General features: G+C 40.2%; 1 protein-coding gene across 1 annotated transcript in view; it reads left to right on the top strand.

Moving 5' to 3' along the window:
- The window catches only part of pclob (piccolo presynaptic cytomatrix protein b), a 59,513-nt gene that overhangs the window by 37,187 nt on the left and 3,520 nt on the right, over positions 1-18,806 (top strand). Inside the window, exons 15-36 of the mRNA XM_051383527.1 lie at positions 95-360; positions 754-1,582; positions 1,946-2,996; positions 5,016-5,084; positions 5,398-5,424; positions 7,060-7,148; positions 7,249-7,324; positions 7,463-7,588; positions 9,185-9,293; positions 9,516-9,583; positions 9,670-9,911; positions 10,763-10,810; positions 10,905-11,035; positions 11,979-12,005; positions 12,448-12,541; positions 13,494-13,565; positions 13,814-14,120; positions 14,446-14,640; positions 16,722-16,863; positions 16,998-17,056; positions 17,977-18,114; positions 18,225-18,370. Of these exons, the coding sequence (XP_051239487.1) occupies positions 95-360; positions 754-1,582; positions 1,946-2,996; positions 5,016-5,084; positions 5,398-5,424; positions 7,060-7,148; positions 7,249-7,324; positions 7,463-7,588; positions 9,185-9,293; positions 9,516-9,583; positions 9,670-9,911; positions 10,763-10,810; positions 10,905-11,035; positions 11,979-12,005; positions 12,448-12,541; positions 13,494-13,565; positions 13,814-14,120; positions 14,446-14,640; positions 16,722-16,863; positions 16,998-17,056; positions 17,977-18,114; positions 18,225-18,370 (4,311 nt within the window). The remainder of the gene's footprint in view (positions 1-94; positions 361-753; positions 1,583-1,945; positions 2,997-5,015; positions 5,085-5,397; positions 5,425-7,059; positions 7,149-7,248; positions 7,325-7,462; positions 7,589-9,184; positions 9,294-9,515; positions 9,584-9,669; positions 9,912-10,762; positions 10,811-10,904; positions 11,036-11,978; positions 12,006-12,447; positions 12,542-13,493; positions 13,566-13,813; positions 14,121-14,445; positions 14,641-16,721; positions 16,864-16,997; positions 17,057-17,976; positions 18,115-18,224; positions 18,371-18,806) is intronic.

Raw genomic sequence — 18,806 nt, 5'->3', positions numbered from 1 at the left:
ATATGGACTGTCTTGACATTACTGATAACAATAATTATGTGTTTTTAATCCTCATTCAATTATTGACAATGTATCTTTTTTTTTCATGTTCTAGGGCCGAGGCTCTCCCTCTGGCACAGGTAAGAAGGTAAAACGGACACTACCAGACCCCCCTCCTGAGGATGACTCTCTGACAGGACGGTCAGGCTACAGCACCAACTCTGCTCGTCGCCGTCTTGCCCGCAGTACAACAATGGCCCGTGCAAAGATCCTGCAGGACATTGACAAGGAGCTGGATCTGGTGGAGAGAGAATCTTCAAAACTTCGCAAGAAACAGGCTGAGCTAGATGAAGAGGAAAAGGAGATTGACGCCAAGCTACGGTGAGATGCCACAGATTTAACATCAACACAATTCACGATATAAGCTTTTGTTCAGACCCTAATTCAGACAGTAATTCAAATAAATAATGTTAGTAACCAATTAATATGTTGTAAATTGCCAATGATGGATGATAAAACCAGTATCATTGCATTCATCCCTCTCATGCAATCATTATTCCTAATTCATCTGCATGATTCCCCTCTTACCTTGATAGCTTATGGGCTAAAAGGCTGCCTTGACATGACTCAGTGAGACCTCTCCACACTCACACATAGTAAAAGGTACTAATGTGTGAGAACCCAGAACATTATCCCTGTTTGGTTGTAACGTTAATAGAACTTTTAGCGCTAAAATTGTAAAACAATATGTATCCTTTTTTATTATTACTGTAGATACCTGGAGATGGGTATCAACCGGCGTAAGGAAGCCTTGCTGAAGGAGAGAGAAAAGAGAGAAAGGGCCTATCTCCAGGGGGTGGCAGAGGAAAGAGACTACATGTCAGACAGTGAGGTTAGCAACATCAGGGAAGCCAGGGCTGATGGCCTGGAGAGACCACGCACTGCTCCCCAGTCGGAGTTTGACCAATTCATTCCCCCACAGACAGAAGCTGATTCCCAGTACAACACGCTAACTAGTCCCTACTCTCATTATGCTCAGTATGTTCCTCAGACCCAAACTACCAGCCACTACACGCAGCAGAACCTGTATCAGCAGCAGTCCATTTACCACCAACAGGTGTCTCCTTACCCAACCCTATCCCTCTCCCATGCCCAGGCTCAACCTAGCAGCTACCAACATGCTCTGCTTTTGCAACAGGGAAAGCAGCGACAAACCACCCTGTCTGATTTAGAGCCTAAGATCACCACCAACTATGAAGTGATGCGCAACCAGCCTCTGCTCATTGTGCCAACCTCCACAGAAGGTGGCTATGGGGTGGCTCACCTGGGGGGCAAGTATGGCAACTTGGACTTGAGGCTGGGACTAGAGGAGAGGAGCATGGCTTCCAGTCCCATGTCTAGCATTTCTGCTGATTCCTTTTACGCTGATATTGACCACCACAACGCCAGGAACTACGTGCTCATAGAGGACATAGGGGAGCTAACAAAGGCATCAACAGGGTTGAGCAACACCGGCTTGGGTTCTGGATTCAACCTGCCTGATAAGGAGTTGTCCAAGGCAGACAGACTGCTAAGGGCGGCAGAAGTCAGGCGCACAGCAGAGGTAAATACTGTATTGTTGCATTATTGTTCCCAATATAAATTTTTTAGCCTGTTTAGGATGTAGCAAATAAATAGAGCTTTAGCTATTGGTCTTACGCTACAGTGTATTGGTGAAACTGTTGTCTATGTCCATAGAAAGTATCCATCTGTTCCTAGAGGTTCAGCCTTTCCACATTATGCATATATTTACAAACAAATGTAGGCACAATGGATCAGTCTGGCCACTTCTGTATATACTGTATGTTATTGATCACTTATTCGTAAAATATATGTACCACACATAAAAACAAAAAACATTTGTCATTGTGTGAGTTTAGTTACATTACTGTGGAGAAAACAACAATCATATTATTTTCCCTTTTAGGTGGCAGATTTTTTAGGCTCATCTCGGCTTCAGAGTTATACTAAAGGAGAAGATGACACTATGGAGGAGCCTTATGAACTGAAGCTACTGAAGCAGCAGATTAAGCAAGAGTTCAGGCGAGGAACTGAGGGACTAGAACACTTAACAGGCCTGGGCCTGCCCCAGTATCTCCCCAGTGATAGCAGTTTTCGCCACTTCCCTAAAGGAGAAAAATATAGCATTGGCAGGCTCACCCTTGAAAAACAGGCTGCAAAGCAACTCCCAGCAGCTGTTCTTTACCAGAAACAGATGAAGAACAAAAAGGCCCTAATAGACCCTAAGGCCATTACTAAATTTTCCCCAATTCAGGAGAGTAGGGACCTGGAGCCTGACTTTGGCAGCTACATAGGATCTGGAGCTTCCTCTGTGACCAATCTAGCTGCCACGGCTAGGTTACTCCAGGATGAGATTACATTTGGGCTAAGAAAGAACTTGTCGGAGCAACAAAAATATTTGGGCTCCTCCCTGGGGGCCAACCTAGCTGGGTCTCTTAATCTTGGACAATCCCTTGGACTTGGATCCACTATCAGGTCCACCGCCCAAGATGATGGCACCTACCCAAGTGGCACCCGTTCCCGACCCTCATCACGCCCCTCCTCCCGCCCCTCTTCTGTCTATGGCTTGGATCTATCTATCAAACGGGACTTATCCAGCTCCTCACTTAGACTTAAAACAGAAGGAGATGTTCTGGATGCAGCATTTGCCCCTGGGGTGGCCAGAGCAAAGCCCACTAGTTTACCTATCAGCCAAAGCCGGGGCCGTATTCCCATTGTGGCTCAGAACTCTGAAGAGGAGAGCCCTCTGAGCCCAGTAGGGCAGCCTATGGGTATGGCTAGAGCCTCAGCTGGACCGCTTCCTCCCATCTCTGCTGACTCCAGGGACCAATTTGGGTCTAGCCATTCCCTGCCAGAGGTACAGCAACATATGAGGGAGGAATCTCGGACGCGTGGCTATGATCGAGACATCGCATTCATCATGGATGACTTGCAAGGCGCCATGTCTGACAGCGAAGGTAAATGGAGCCTGAGACTGTTGCAGAAACTCGACTGTTTGGATCTGCTTGTCACGCATGCTAATGCTGAGTGGTCTTACTGACTTTGTGCATTAACTGGTTCTTTCTCAACCATCAGTTCTCCAGATAATTGTTGTTGGTTGTTGGTTACTATATTTCCCTCTGTCACGGTAAATGTCACGTTAGATGTTTGCATGCTATTTCCTTTCTTTTAAATATCTTATTCTCCGATACATAATACTCTTTGCCTGAGTTTATGTATGTCACTAATCAGTTCTATCCATGTTTGTTCTGTGATTTCATTAGCATGCTTTGTCTTTTTATTTTACAATTGCTTTAGTCCTTCACAGTTAAATGATCATCTTTACCCTTAAAACATCTATGGACAAAATCTATGGGCTTGAACTTCATTCATTGTTGTCCACAGTATGGCTGCCTTATTGTTAGTAAGAAACATTGAAAATCTGAGCAATACAATTTTACAGTCACCCTAAAGAAAGCATCTACACTGGTCACATTGACTGAATGCATGGTAGATATAACACAGTTACTGAGAATTCACTCCTGCAAATATTTATATTAAGAGAGGTTGTGGCATGTAATGGTACACGAGTGGTTATTCAGAAATTGACTTACAATGTCAGACTGTCAGAGTATTTTTTTAAATATAATTTGATTTAAAAGTGAGATTCGAAGAAAAACTTTTATAACAATTTACATACAAAAGCCTTGTGTTATAAAAAAAAGTCCTAAAATGTGTAAGTCAATCTTAAATAACAAAAATGATGTAAAAAATATATGGTAAAATTAATGTGTAAGAATAATCATCTTCTCATATGTGAAGTGCCTCATAAACATAAATCATGTAAACCTATACATGAAATACATATACAGAATATACAAAATGTTTGGTTAATGGCATTTAGAGTGTCAAATGCTATCTAGACCATCTGAAAGCTGTCTTAGCTGCAAACTTTTACCTGAAGGTATGACAAGGGTGTATAGGGATGTTCTCTTTCTTTTTTTCAGCCCTCCCACACCAATCTGCAGAGCAAAATAGTGTCTTTGTGAGAAGTAGGCCATCACCTCGAAAATAAGTATATTTACTTTTCTAAGGCACCCTTTCAAGCTATTTTCGAGACCAGCTAACAGCAGTAAGTCTAAAGGAATACTGCTGAATCATGGTGTCTGGATGTACTTACGTGCTACGCAGATGCAGTCAAAGCATTCACTTTGTGTAGTTATTTATCTAGTGGCAAATCAGTGACACACACCTGCCGGTTTAAAAGTCATACAATTTGTTTATGTAAATGTTAACTATGTTAACTATTACAATATAATGACTTTCTCTCAACGACTACCATGCAATTATGTGTACTGTTAAAACTTACATCTAGCATCATATTATTGTGTCTTATTTGTGTTCTGTTAACCGTATATCTTTGTTTTTATATATCTTTGATTTTCTATCTGTATCTGACTTTGCATCCTTGCATGTTGTGCAATACGTTTTCCATTTCCATCTTAATAAAGTCAATGTTTTCTGCTTGTTGGTTGTTGCTGTGGATGTCTCATTGCTATGTGAGATGTCTATGCCCCCTAGTGATTGACAGCAAATAATGTCATGTACTATCCCCATCTCTGTAAGCGTGGGATTGGTAGTGTTCCATTAGGTTAGGAAAATCCTTTTTTGTAGATATCAATATGCCATATGAAAAGTTAATTCATAATTCTTAGGGGTTTTTAGAAGAAACAAGTAATCTTAGACACAGCTAAAAGTGCAATAAGAAAGACCTTTTGTAAAACACTTGCCTAATTAGGACTAAGTTTAAGAGGGTGTCATGTCATCCACATTAAGTATCAGATAAGCATCACAATGCATAACAGTAAAAAAATATGTTTAGCAACTTTAGCTTTGTTTCTGGACCATTTTCAAAGTATTAGTATAGTTAAATTTTTGATAAGAAGCTTATATTTGTCCTGACCCCATGTAAAAGTGTACATCTGCCTTGATTACAGCACTAAGTGAGTCCATGCTGGCTTTGAACAGAGACGATGCCAGAATCTTTCATGAAAGTATCAGACACGGTAGAGTATCTTACAGTACTAGTTAAAAACCCTTATTTATGACTTAACGTCTTCCATTAATTGATAAAAGGCTTTTTTTCCCTAAAATGTATTTTATTTGTTTTTCACAATGCTTCTGCTTAAATTTGTAGACTCACAGGCTAGTAGTATCAGACTTGCAGTAATTTCAAGCATGTATCTTACAGCTTTCAGTGCATGTGCTGAAGTATTTTCACAATACAAATCTAGTGTTAGCACAGTTCCTGTAGTTTTTGAGATTAATGAACATATGTTGAACGCATTTCTGAAAAAAACATATAACTTTGTACCCCAGCTGGAGGCCCAAACTGGAATATAGAAGGTGAGACAGCATCCCAATTTCCATGTAGTTACAATAGAGACTGTATGCCTCCATGCTGCACATCATGGTTCTGAATGATCCACTTCTATGGTTGGTTTTGTAAACATGCCAGACTCATTCTGGAATGACCCACATTTCAACAGTACACAATACATGTCATTTAGTAGATCTCTAGTGGTTGACATGTCAGATCCATTCTGGAATGAACCCCATCTTAATGACACTAGATATCTTTTATGTGTCATATATTGTAGTGACCTCAGTTATACATCATGCACATCACACTAGTTTTGTTAGAATATCAGACCCATTTCCAGTATTCATTTTCATGCACTTTTGCAAAAGAAATCACGTGTTTATTGTGTAATCATGCATAAGTGTTACCACAAAAATATGTTCGAATTGCTATTATGTGCAAATATGTAAATGCATTTTCTCCAATGATTAATATAATCCTGAAGGTCGATGTTGCCACTGTTTATTGATTCTAGATCACAAAACTCTACTGATAAGAACTGATAAGCAGTGCTCTTTAATCTAAGACATGTAGATAACAGGCAACATTTACCTTCAGCATAAATGGTCATTAGGCCATTTCTCTTCATCATTACTGGTGCATCCCCTTGGTGGAGTTAGATCACTGATAATAGAATGGAACGTTTGGCGGATCTGTGCACCTTCTTTTCTTAGTGACAATCTATTTCACTGAACACCAAAGTGATGACTCACTTTTTTAATGTAGAGCATTTCCCACCAAACTGTCTCGTTACCATGGCCTAAGCAGTAAGCAGTAGTCTGATCTTTGCAATAATGATGCTAAATGTGGCACAAGACATCCAATATCTTTCAGATGTTACATATCATGCTTACTGTAAAAGGTATTTGATGTCTGATGAGCTTTGGGGGCTTTCACAGTGCACTGCACTTACAGTTCTTCAGAAATATATTAATATAGTACAGTACCACTTCAAAGTTATATGGTTTTGATCTTATACCATAAGCTACAAAGGTAGTTAAGGATTTGGATACCATGTAGACATTTCTCAGCCCTAACCCCTCAAATAATTATGTCAAGAAAAAATACAATGCAATGATTATAGGTATAAAATCACACAATGGGACAACTCCAACCCACAGTATTTTGACTAAAATGGTTATGAATATTATAATACATAGCTTCCAAGAGCTTCTTTCAACAACAATGTTTCATATAACAACTATGAAAATGTGGACAAAAAAGAGCCCTCATACTCACACAGGGAGCATTGCATGGTATCAAAAGCATGCCAAACCTAAAATGTTCTTAAAATGTATTCATCCTTCATTCAGTGTTTGCATTGATCATTTGATCTCCCAGACGGTATGGATAGGATGGAACAGAGTTTGTACTTCTTTGCTTTCACCTATCCTGTCAGGACAGATCAGAGATATCCCTGCATTTGAGCAAACAGGGATGGATATGTGAAAAACTTTGTGATGCATACTAGAAACTTTTTTCAAAGCTTGATTGCAAGGTTGATCTCTGCCCAAACTATTATTACATTGCGCAAAGCAGAGATTTATCAAGCTATCAGGTATGCAGTAGGTGTGTGTTTGTGTGTACATGGCTTTTAACCATGACCTTTCCCTGTCTAGCCTACCACTTGAGGAGAGAGGACACAGATTGGTTTGATAAGCCAAGAGAAGGGCATCCACAGAGTGGAAACATGTCAGACAGGAGACAGGTGAGATCGAAGCTGACAACATTCAACTTCACACTATGCTGTTTACTTGAAATTTCAGTATGTAAACTAAAATGATGTATTTAAAAAAAATCTCTCTCAGATGAAACTGGTCCCTTATGCCTTCCCTCACACTTGTATCAAGCTCAAGAGAGACTTGAAGGACACCAGTGTGTCAGGTAAGGCAAACACACAACACCCAGTTATATATATATATATATATATATATATATATATAATATATACAATGATTATGCACACAATCATGTTCTATCACAGTTTTGTTAATTAGGATTGGATGTTTACTTTTCCCTTAGCGAACGGACTTGGGATCCGTGTGGTGGGTGGGAAGGAGATTCCAGGGAGCCGAGGAGAGATTGGAGCCTATATTGCCAAGGTTATCCCTGGTGGTGTGGCAGAACAAACAGGAAAAGTTGTAGAAGGTAAGAGGAGAATGAGAAAAGGAAGTGGTATAAAGTATTGTTTATATGCCCTAGTGTAGTAAGAAAAAAAACACATGGAAGTATGTAGTTTTCCATAAAAAAAAACATGTAGTTCAAATGAAGATATAGAAGGTACATTCATTTGACTTTGCTTGGAAAGATACTGTAGCCTGCATGATACGAAAAATATCATTTCTGAGGCCTGAGAGATTAACAGTGTAAATTTAAATATTTAAACTATTATTCATTTTAGAGTAGTTTAAGCCTTCAATAAAAATCCCTGCCTGAATCACTGAATTCCAGATGGAGATGTGAGAGGCTGCTGTATCCGTCTGTGTTGTGGTCTGTCATGTCTTATTCCCCAACACATCACATCCAAACACAGATAAAGCCTGTCAACTCCCCCTCCACAGCAGTAGGCTATGTTAGTCATTAGGCTATATATAGCATCATTATAGGCACACAAATACACAAAGGCAGGCATAAACCAACACACATACACACTATTTAGTGTTATGAACATTCAAAACTCCCTACTCAAATTGTACATTAATTAATATAATTTTCAAATGATTGATCTTCTAATGTTTATTGAAGGGACAGAGCCTAAATATGAATGTTAAATCCCACAGTTTGAGGATATTTCTGGGACAAAATTGGTTCCAGTTTCTCTCTCCAATGGGAAAAGACTGCCATGACTTTGCTATTGCACAGGGGAGGGGGTGAAGGACAGATCATCTAATGTAATTCTTCTTTTGTATCTGGCCTGATATATTTAGTTTTTTGGAAAACATATAACACAAAATGTTAGACTATTCCCTTTTTGTGGCATTATTAGTTTATTTACTAGCATATGCACTGTAGTTATGCAAATGTGATGTTTATGTTTTCGCTGAAAGAGAATGGCAGCAGAACATGCCTTCAGGTGCAAAGAGAAATACAGTGGGGGAAGTTACAGTGAATTATATTGAGAGAGCACAGGGGATAATCTAAATGGGCATTGGCTCATGCAGAAGTATATGGAGATATTAATTCAAGCCTTTATTGTCACAGCAGCTGGTGAGTTGCTTCGTAAGCAGAAGTCAAATCTGAAGACCAGTTTTCGGTTGTGTAAGTGAGGCCTCATACAGCTTTGGCCTTGGGTTGGTGGCTTGAGTTTGCCGTGCACTGATTATTGTTATAATATAATATATAACATACATGCATTAATTTACATATTTTAATGCTAGGTTTTGAAATGTGTTGTTTTGAATCACTTCTTTTACTTCTGACATGCCATTCTTTGTTTGAGTAAAAAGAGTGTGTGAAAAACTGTAGTTTCATGTTGCTGTGCTATGTGTGTGTAATGCTATGATGATGGAAGTCAAAACAAAAGGCAAATTGGAAATTAGATTATTGAAATTTTCCACCGGCTGTAATCCAAATTGAAGTATTACTTATGCTATGTGAACATGTAGGCTGCGCAAACCAGACTGAAACTTGTTTCATATGTTGAGATGAGGTGAAATGAAATACCCCAGGCTATAACATATTGTCTGGGAATTGAAAACACCATTTTGTCTCTGAATCGGCTTTATGGTCTTTATCACACCACAGGAATGCAGGTGTTGGAGTGGAATGGAGTCCCTCTGACGGCAAAGACTTATGAAGAAGTGCAGTGCATCATGGGCCAGCCATGTGCAGAGGCGGAGCTCTGCGTGAGACTGTGAGTTACATCTGTCATCATTTACCCCTCTATCCCACTGAAACTCCAACATGTTTAGTCGCAATATGGCAACTCTGCACCCATGTACACCTTCTCTCCTCCCTCCTTTCCCTTCTCTTCATTCCACACCCCTTCATCTGACAAATATCTCTCTGTGACTGATTACTGCTAAGATACACTGGTTGATATTCAATCACACATTTCCTGTATGGATCCAAACAGCGACCTTAATATGCTGTCTGACCCTGAGCACCCACAAGCCCTGGAGCACCATGTCCAGCTTAAGGCTGGTATGTACAATTTGTTGTTTGATTTGTTGATACGTCTGCATGCATCACGTAAATACAATGTGCATTATTATACACATTTGTCTTAGTAGGTGGGCAACGTTCCCCAGGTGTGGACCCTAAGCAGTTGGCTGCAGAACTGCAGAAGGTGTCTCAGCAGCAGGGTCCTGGTGTGGCAGGAGCAGGGGTTGGGCCTGCGGGTTTGGGGGTACCCTCTGCACTGGAGCGCTCTGCCCTCCTCCACTCAGGTACTGGGTCAGCTGCCTCCAGTGGTGTGCCAAGCCCCGGCCAGCCCGCATCCCCGGCCATAAACAAGAAACAACGGCACAAGGTAGTGGATTTGACTACTACTTCTCTTCAGTTGTGAAGAGTTCAGTTTACAATGTGATGACAAGAAGTGAACATATAGTGAACAACTGGTTCATAGATTGCTCAGAGATTGATACTTTGTGCAAAATGTAAATCTACTCTGAATGAATAATAGTATGAATCTGTTTTAAGCTGCAGTCTGGGGAATCTTGCGTAACATGTCATACGCCTCCATTAGTATTACATCATACAGTACAAAGGGTAGGTTGAACATGAAGGTCAAATGGTGTGACTGTGATCATCAGAGAGTGACAGGCCAATTATAATGGAACACAAAAACTGTGTGGTACAGTGCATGACCTTGGCTGTGGGTTCCTTTACACATGAAATGGGCAATATGTATAAGTACTTCATTATAAACCAATGTTTTAATGCTTGATTCCTAAAAGGCATCATACTTACATAAAAAAAGATCTTCTCTTTTGTCTTTTGTAACATAAATGGTGATGAATCAAACAAATAATTTAAAATAATAATAATAATAATAATAATACATTTGTATTTTGGAAATGAAACAAAACTAAAATAGACAAGTAATATCTAAGCACCTCAAATAAATGATTAACCTTCTTCATCTACAATGGAGGACTTTTGCAGTCAATTACACGGCTCAGATAGTCAAATCTCTCCTGAGGCTCATCAATGCAAAATCTTTACTCTGCATCTTCTCTACAAGGAGAACCCATTCATCTGTAAGCTCACAGTACATATTTCAAGAGTGAAGTCAGAGCACCATTTACTGTAACCTAATCCCAGGGTAATGACAATCATTTTACAACCACTGTGTGCTCTTGTTCTCCACTTTTTTTGTAGACAACAGAGGTCATGAAAATACCTCATCCCATCACTGGAGAAATTCAGGTATGAATAAACAAAAAGTAGGCTACTAGATAATTTTTTTCATCTGTAGTTTGATCTTTCTCACAGAGCCTCATCTCCACTGTTTTTCCCTCAGCTCCAGATCAACTATGACAAGAACCTAGGAAACCTGATCGTTCACGTCCTGCAGGCTAGAAACCTGGCCCAGAGGGACAACGACGGCTACTCTGACCCTTTTGTCAAAGTTTACCTCTTACCTGGGAGAGGGTGAGCTCTGAGTTTGTTTAAGTCTTCACAAATGTCTGGTCTTTGTCTCCCTCTCTGCTTCTGTGTCTGTCTTGTTTTCTCTCCCCTATTTCTTTCTGACTTTGTATTGACTGTGCTGTATGGAACTTACTAACTTTGTATGAGAGAATGAGACTGGACATGATGACATGAGGCAGTCAGTTGTATTGTACTTTGATTCAGTCTCTATGAATCAATGGATGGGTGCGGTAGACTTTATACAAATCTATGATAGGAGAGACTTGCCATACTACAACATTGTAGTGTACAGCATGCTCTACAGTATGCTGAATTCACAAGCTCTTTCTTACTCTACCCACTTTTGACTGAAGTGAGCATTTTACTGTAGTCCCCTATATTATGACCTAGCTGGGCTTCCTTCTCTTATCCTGTCAGCTCCATCGTCTTCCCAAGAGCCAGTGAATAGTAAGAGAAAGGATCGATACAGCTTTTATCTGCTCTGTAACAGTATCTGCTCTCAGATAATGAACCCATCTGACTTGTTTATGAGATTATAAACCCTCTCTACCGGCACAATATATAGTAGGTTAGAAATCAAAGCTCTGTAGGAGGAGTAGGCACTTTTGTCCCCCTGCTGTTTCATTTGAAGAGTATTTTAAAACGTATTTGTGTGACATTAGCAGTAGCGTGCACATCTACGGTATCTCAACAACAGCTCAGAATTGTGAATAAGTCATTCACCCATGAGCCAGTTGTAACCGCTGGGAGGTTTTTGGTCTTGCGTTACTTACATTGCTTGGGCACATAAACAGTGATACACCCAGCATATAATATTGATTGCCTCAGCTCTCTATCCTTTACTGCCTTTTCTTTGAGCTCTCTGGGCTTCTCTGACTGTTTTTTGTGTTTTTGCTTTTCTTGTTTGTGATATCTGCCCTCCTCTTCCTCTTCTGGACTCCCTCAGCCAAGTCATGGTTGTCCAGAATGCAAGGTAGTGTGGTGCTGATCTTTGCTTTTAGTTGGTGTTTTTCTTTTCTGTAAATTATGTCTCCAAAGTGGTTTTTTCCATCCTTTTGTTGTGGCCTTTGTTGTTCGTCCAATTATCTGCTGTATTTCATGGTGTTTAAGACCACTCCTCTCATTGCTTTTTCTCTCCACGCCTCTCACTTTTAACTCTCCTCAGCTTCTATCTCGAAAACAGTTTGTGATTTTGTAAAATCATGTTAGTCAAAACAAGACAATTTAAAAAACACTTTACATTTGGATTTGTTTCTGAAGTCTCCACAACAGGAGATTGACTATTTCACAAACATCTATTCAGTCCACCTTTATTGAATCGCAGTTTGGTGAATGTTTGCCATGGGGTCAGACAGGGAAGAGAACTTTTAATTTATTACTGACAACCAATCATTCTGAATATCATGACTTATCAGTGCTGATAACAAGAGAAGGACCAGGTATGCCCAGAAGACCATGAACCCAGAATGGAACCAGACTGTCATCTACAAGAATATTCATTTGGAGCAGGTACTGTGCAGAATGACACACACACACACACACACACACACACACACACACACACACACACACACAAATGTTCACTCTGTCATGCTTGTTCAGTTACTGTAGCTATGTGCTGTGGGCCACTTTGGGTGAAGTGGATGTCTTATTAGGATTCTGTCCTCGTCATGTCTTGTCCCCTGGGCTGTTCTCAACACCCCTGTGCAACCGCTTATCAGCACTCCCAAGACTCAAGTTAACAAGCATAATCTCTGCTCTCACACAGTCTGAACACAGTTAGCTTAACTGCGTGTTAATTTAACAAAAAGTGTTAATCATGTGCCTGTGTGCTTGTCTGTCACTGTGCTAAGTGTTACCGTGTATATTGGTACGCGTGTTCTTGGGTGTCTGTGTTTGCACGAATGTGTTGTATGTGACAGAGACGCCACCCAGACAGTAATTGCAACTGTGAGGGATGAGTGCAGATGCATAGCTTTAGTGGTCAGAGAGTAGAGGCCTTTTGTGAAGGTAGAGAATTCATTGGCTCCTCTGGGGCTGCCTTCTGTTAATCACGTCTCATTGCTGGCTGGAGCAGCCTTAAAAATGCTGCTGCATTGCTCATTCGCCCACAACCCCCTGAGATATGTTTCCATCTCCTCCCACACATTCTCATACACACATACACTTTCACAGATATATGCACACATGTATGGACATATATTGGAACAAACCAAATCTGTATTTAACTCCTCACTTCCTCACTGATTACAATAAATGACCCTCCTGTTGTAGTTTTGCATTCATTCATGCACTGCAGAATACTGTGTGCCTGAGCTGTTTTCTTTCATGTTTCCCCCACCCACATGCACAAAAACACAGACACACTCACACAGCCACATTTCTCTCCCTCTCACATGCACACAAGATTTGTCATTATAATCTGTGCCCCGCTCTGCTCTCCTTCACTCTTTCTATCCAGTTAAAGAAAAAGACGCTGGAGGTAACAGTGTGGGACTATGACAGATCCTCCTCCAATGACTTTCTTGGAGAAGTGAGTGCTTTTGGAATCCCATGTCTGAAAATGTTAAATGCATTTAGTATTTACACAAAAGGTTTCTCCTGCTTTATTTTTTTTCAATGCATTACAATTATTTGGCAAATATATACATTTTTATTCTTATTCTTTAGCAGATTCTTATCTACCTTCATACAAATTCCTCTCCTTGTTCCCCTTCTACCATTGAGTCTTTTTCTTAGAGTCTCCTTTTGTATCTCTCAATGTCACTGTGTGTCTCTCAGGTGTTGATTGACTTGTCGAACACTGCCCAGCTAGACAACACTCCTCGCTGGCTGCCTCTGAAGGAGCAGAGTGAGAGCATTGAGCACAGCAGAGCCCACCATGCTGCTCAAGGCCCACCCGGGTCAGGCTCAGGTCAGGGTCATGGTCAGGGACACAGCCAAGGCTATATGTCAGTGCCGGGGATGGGGCTGGGGCATGGAATGGGACAGGGTCAAGCACCAGGACAGGGAGATGGGAGTCATGATTCACCTAAAAACTCTGTAATCAAGAGCAGAAGCCACGGAATCTTCCCTGATCCAGCCAAAGGTAAAATAATCCACTCATTCTCGATTTCCAATCAGTTTATTCTATAGGACTGATTATTCTGAATTATAACTGATATTATTATCCTTAGCAGGTTTCTGTTTGAGATAAAAAGTTTAATGCATAACATGTTCACTCAGTTGTCATAGCAATGGGCTGTTACCATAGAAACAGAAATGCTAATCATTTCTTGACAGCTGTAATTACACTCTGTGTGCTTGTCAACTGCTACATGGCACAATCAGGTCCTCTGTGGATTTTTTTTTCAAGTTTACATCTCCTTTCTGTTGTCCCATCAGCAGTCATAACCTATTTCATCCTTCCGCAGACATGCAGATGATGCCTTTGGAAAAGTCACACAGCAGCCCAGGCAGTTCGAAGTCTTCCTCTGATGGCCAACTGCGCTCCCATGGCCCTTCCCGAAGCCAAAGCAAGAGCAGCGTCACTCAGGCCCACCTTGAGGATGCCGGAATAGCCATTGCTGCCGCCGAGGCTGCCGTGCAACAATCCCGCCTGCAACCAAGTAAATCCCGCCCCTACCCATGATACTCTTCCTGTGACATGCTTCCTTTTTCCTGCGCATGCAAGCTTTGTTGAGATCATTTGATGAAAACCTGAACCACTATACATTCACCTCCTTAACATTTTACCTTTGCCTTCTGCTGTCCTCATCTTACTTTTTCTCTGAGAGTGATTTGTATGATCAATAATCTTAGTTTAATTTCTGCCTTCTCCAAGTTAGACCAATCTAACTAATATAGTCACAAAAAAAAAAAAAAATCCAAGGCTGGAAAAGACCTGTGATATATCAAAACCTAAACTTGCTATAAAATCTTATTTTATTCAGTCTTTAAATCTGAAATTAAATATCTATAAATCTGGCACATTTAGTGTGCTAAATATTCCAAATACTGTATTTGACATTTTCCATCTGCTTATCATTTGTGCTGCCTATTTGGGTATATTAAGTAGGATATAAAGTTGATACATTACTGTGAGTTATTAACGTAGTGGAACAATTTAACTACTTATAACAAAAAAGGAAAATATATATTTCTTTCACTCCAAAATAAGATCCCCAGAACCCTCTGTTTCTACACGAGTTGTGCATGTGCCAATCCCAAGCATATGGTTTCTACAGAACCCCAGTGTGGAGAGCTCCAACCCCAGTATAGAAACCAAGCTGGGATGGCAATCCCTCACATGTTTTGTACCATATTAACATTATTTAAACAATATGAATTCATGTTTATGCGCAATCTTTAGTGTGATGCCCTCAAATTTAAAAACGATTTGTCATCCCTTTCTAAGATAAGTTAGCCCAGTGTCAGAGCTATTTAAGCATGCAGTTGCAGCTCCCTGGCTACTGTTCCCTGGCCACAGAGGACTCTGTGATGCTGCAGTCTCTCTCTCTCTTTCTGCATGTGTGTGCCATATGAATGAACCCTTAGTCACAAAACGCACACACAGACACACACAGTTATGGCACACAGGCTCCCCTCCCAACCCAATCCTTTCCCAAACCCACTACCTAAACAAAGGGAGACAAATGTGAGACTGAACCAGTCAAACCAGGAAACACAGACACACCGAGAGGTTCAAAAGTCAACAGGAGGCTCACTCTGCACTCACCGGCCAATGAGAGTAAAGCGGTCAGCTAACCATGAGGGGAACAGAAGTGTCAAGGGAAGGTGAGGCAACATAGGAAAAATGTACTGATAAATATTAATCCTATCTTATTACCCCCTTTTACTAAATACACTAAAACTAAAAACTTAAAAAATAGATAAAGAAAATGAAGTCTAACCAAATGTGTAAATAATTGAAGTAACAAATTAATAATCATTTAATGATTTCCATGTATATAAGTCTGTGAGTGTCAGTGTGTGTCTGTTTTTATGTGTTTTTTGTTATTGATGTAATTATGTTTTTTGTGGATGTAGAAACAAAATTCCCAGCTATTGCCTTTGATTCACAGATTGTGTTTCAAACATAATCTTACTTCTTACTACTGGAAAGTGGACACTGTGACCATGAAGGCAAAGAATGTATCCTCCCTTAGTCTAGACAGAACCGCTTCATATATTCCCAGAACTAATCACTCGCTTTCATACTGTATGAGCATAACTCCACAGCAGCCAGGAGCGAAAAACAAATGATTAAATCTATGGAAGAACATCCATATTGTTTAGCACTAAACATATTTTCATGTGTGGATTAAACTTAGAGACCTTTATTTATGGTCCAGGCCTCAGTGAGTTAACTGAGGTTACCTACTGCACTGCCAAATGCAAGGACAGGGTGTTATCTACATTAGTTTGTTCTTCCTCTGATATGCTGTCATGTAATGCTCAGTCAAAGTTATGTGTGACAGACAGCGTGACTGTCAGTGAGTGATAGCTGGGGGTGTGAAGTGTTTCACCATATCTGTTGGACATGCATGCATGTGTGGTAAAAGCTGAGTCAGTGAATGTGCTCTGTTTGTTGCTGTGTAGATAGATAGATAGATAGATAGATAGATAGATAGATAGATAGATAGATAGATAGATAGATAGATAGATAGATAGATTTCCTCACCATCACGCTTACTCTTGCCATCCTCAGGACCAGGACACCGACTGGGTGATGTCTCAGGATCAGTGGTGCTGTCTGCCCCGAGTCTTGTAGGAGACGCCTATGGAGGTCTGGATAGTGAAGAGGGGGCGGGCACTGGAGTGGACAGTGCCATTTTTCAAGTGCCACGCATGTAAGACAATTTGTGGATCATTTTTAGCACAGTGTGAATCCAGTAATGCCCAGTATTGCTTTGTCATTCGATATGTAAAATTGTGTTATATCTTCGTGTGGATAAGGCAGTGTTCATCTGTTTTGTTCTCATAGCGGAAAGACTATTCCTAACGGCACCGACAAAGACCAACTAGGGACCCCAGAAAATGAAGGCAAGTTCCAGAAATGTCCTCTGTTTACAGTTATAACAAAATCTTGAGTCTGTGGAAGAAAAACACAGATGTTTTCTTACTTGGTTGTAGGTCTCCATCTGCTGGGTATTTTGTGTAATAACACAATTTCTTGCCCCTCCAGCTGCTCCTTTAACCATCGCTAAACTGTGTTCTCATAATGACTCTATTCAATTTTGGATTCAACAAGTTAATTAAGCTTACTGTCACTTAACAATATTCATCCACCCTAACAACTTAACGCATGGCTTGGGGTGGTGCAGGAGAAGTGGATGTCACTCTATCCTACCCACTGTCATAACTATATCTACGGTTCATGTAGCTCAGGTGTCATGATGCCTCCCTTCCATCTCTTGTTTCAATTTGTAACAAAGAGCCCAAGGTCATCTTAGGCTGTAGCCTGGCAGCTGTTACACAGATGGGGGTCACAAGGTCATTTCCATGGTGCCTGATGACTCATTTAACATATTTAACTCAGCCTGTCTTAGTAAAAACCCTTATGCTTAAAGGACCAGTGTGTAGGGTTTAGTGGCATCTGGCTGTTATTTTCTGGTGATTATACAGTAATGAAAACATAGTTATGCATATTATATAAAATTTCTGTGAACATACCCTGCTAAATGTTACACACTGGACCTGTAAATATCAATACAGACAAATGGCATTTAATAAGACCCATGTAAAACTGCTGAGATGTTGCCTGCTTTCGTTCTGCTGTGAGTGTAGTGATGTATAATTGTTAAATTATTTAAATAATCTTACAGTGAAACTAGGAGAACATGCAATCGGCCTGCAGGTACTTAATGTAGGGTTCAGTCACTTCTTTCAATGTAAATATATAAATCTCCAACTTCTAATCTAAAAACTGATCATCTACATTTCTCATTCATTCTTGTCTTCAGGTGGTAAAACACAAGTAATGGGGGAGATCAAGGTTGCTCTCAAGAAGGAGGTGAAGACGGAAGGGGACCAACTGGTTTTGGAGATCCTTCAATGCAGAAACATCACTTACAAGTTTAAGAGCCCAGACCACCTACCAGGTCTGAAAGTAGTGTGTACTTGTGCACATGGCTGAGTGGACATACATGGGTGTGTGTTTTTATTAATATTTTACTAAACAATATTCATCATTTCTTTAATTTATCTTCAGATCTGTACGTGAAGTTGTATGTGGTAAATGTAGCCACTCAGAAGAGGATCATCAAAAAGAAGACCAGAGTTTGTCGACATGACAGAGAACCCTCTTTCAATGAGACCTTCAGATTCCCTCTCAACCCAACTGGACATTCTATACAGGTACAACAGACACCCACATAAGACAGTTATGTATACTCCCTTACGTTTCTAAAATGGCTCATTACAGCTGATTGAAACTGGAGGCTTATAATGTCTGACAAAACAAGCATTAAATCTCATTATTGGAAGTTTTATAAACTGGTCTGCTGCCTCGCGTAGCAGCTTGGAGCCACCTCCTGGCGACTGCAGGATAGTAACATTTATAAGTAACTTGTTGCGTCTATAAAAGGTTAATTAGATACAGACTGTTGGAGTTTAATACATAGTGGCAAATTATGCTCACTGACTCCTTTTCAGACAATGCTAAAGGAAAAATGAAAAAGTGTGAAACCAATATAAGTACATTTCTTATTTGTAATTAAGGATAATACTAATATGTCCATATTTCATTCTGATTAAAATGTTAAAAGTGTTTATTTCTTTCACAATAGAAATA

This window comes from Dicentrarchus labrax, unplaced genomic scaffold, assembly GCF_905237075.1.
Source record: "Dicentrarchus labrax unplaced genomic scaffold, dlabrax2021, whole genome shotgun sequence".
NCBI classification, from domain to species: Eukaryota; Metazoa; Chordata; class Actinopteri; family Moronidae; genus Dicentrarchus; species Dicentrarchus labrax.
This window is presented reverse-complemented; position numbering and strand designations above follow the sequence as displayed.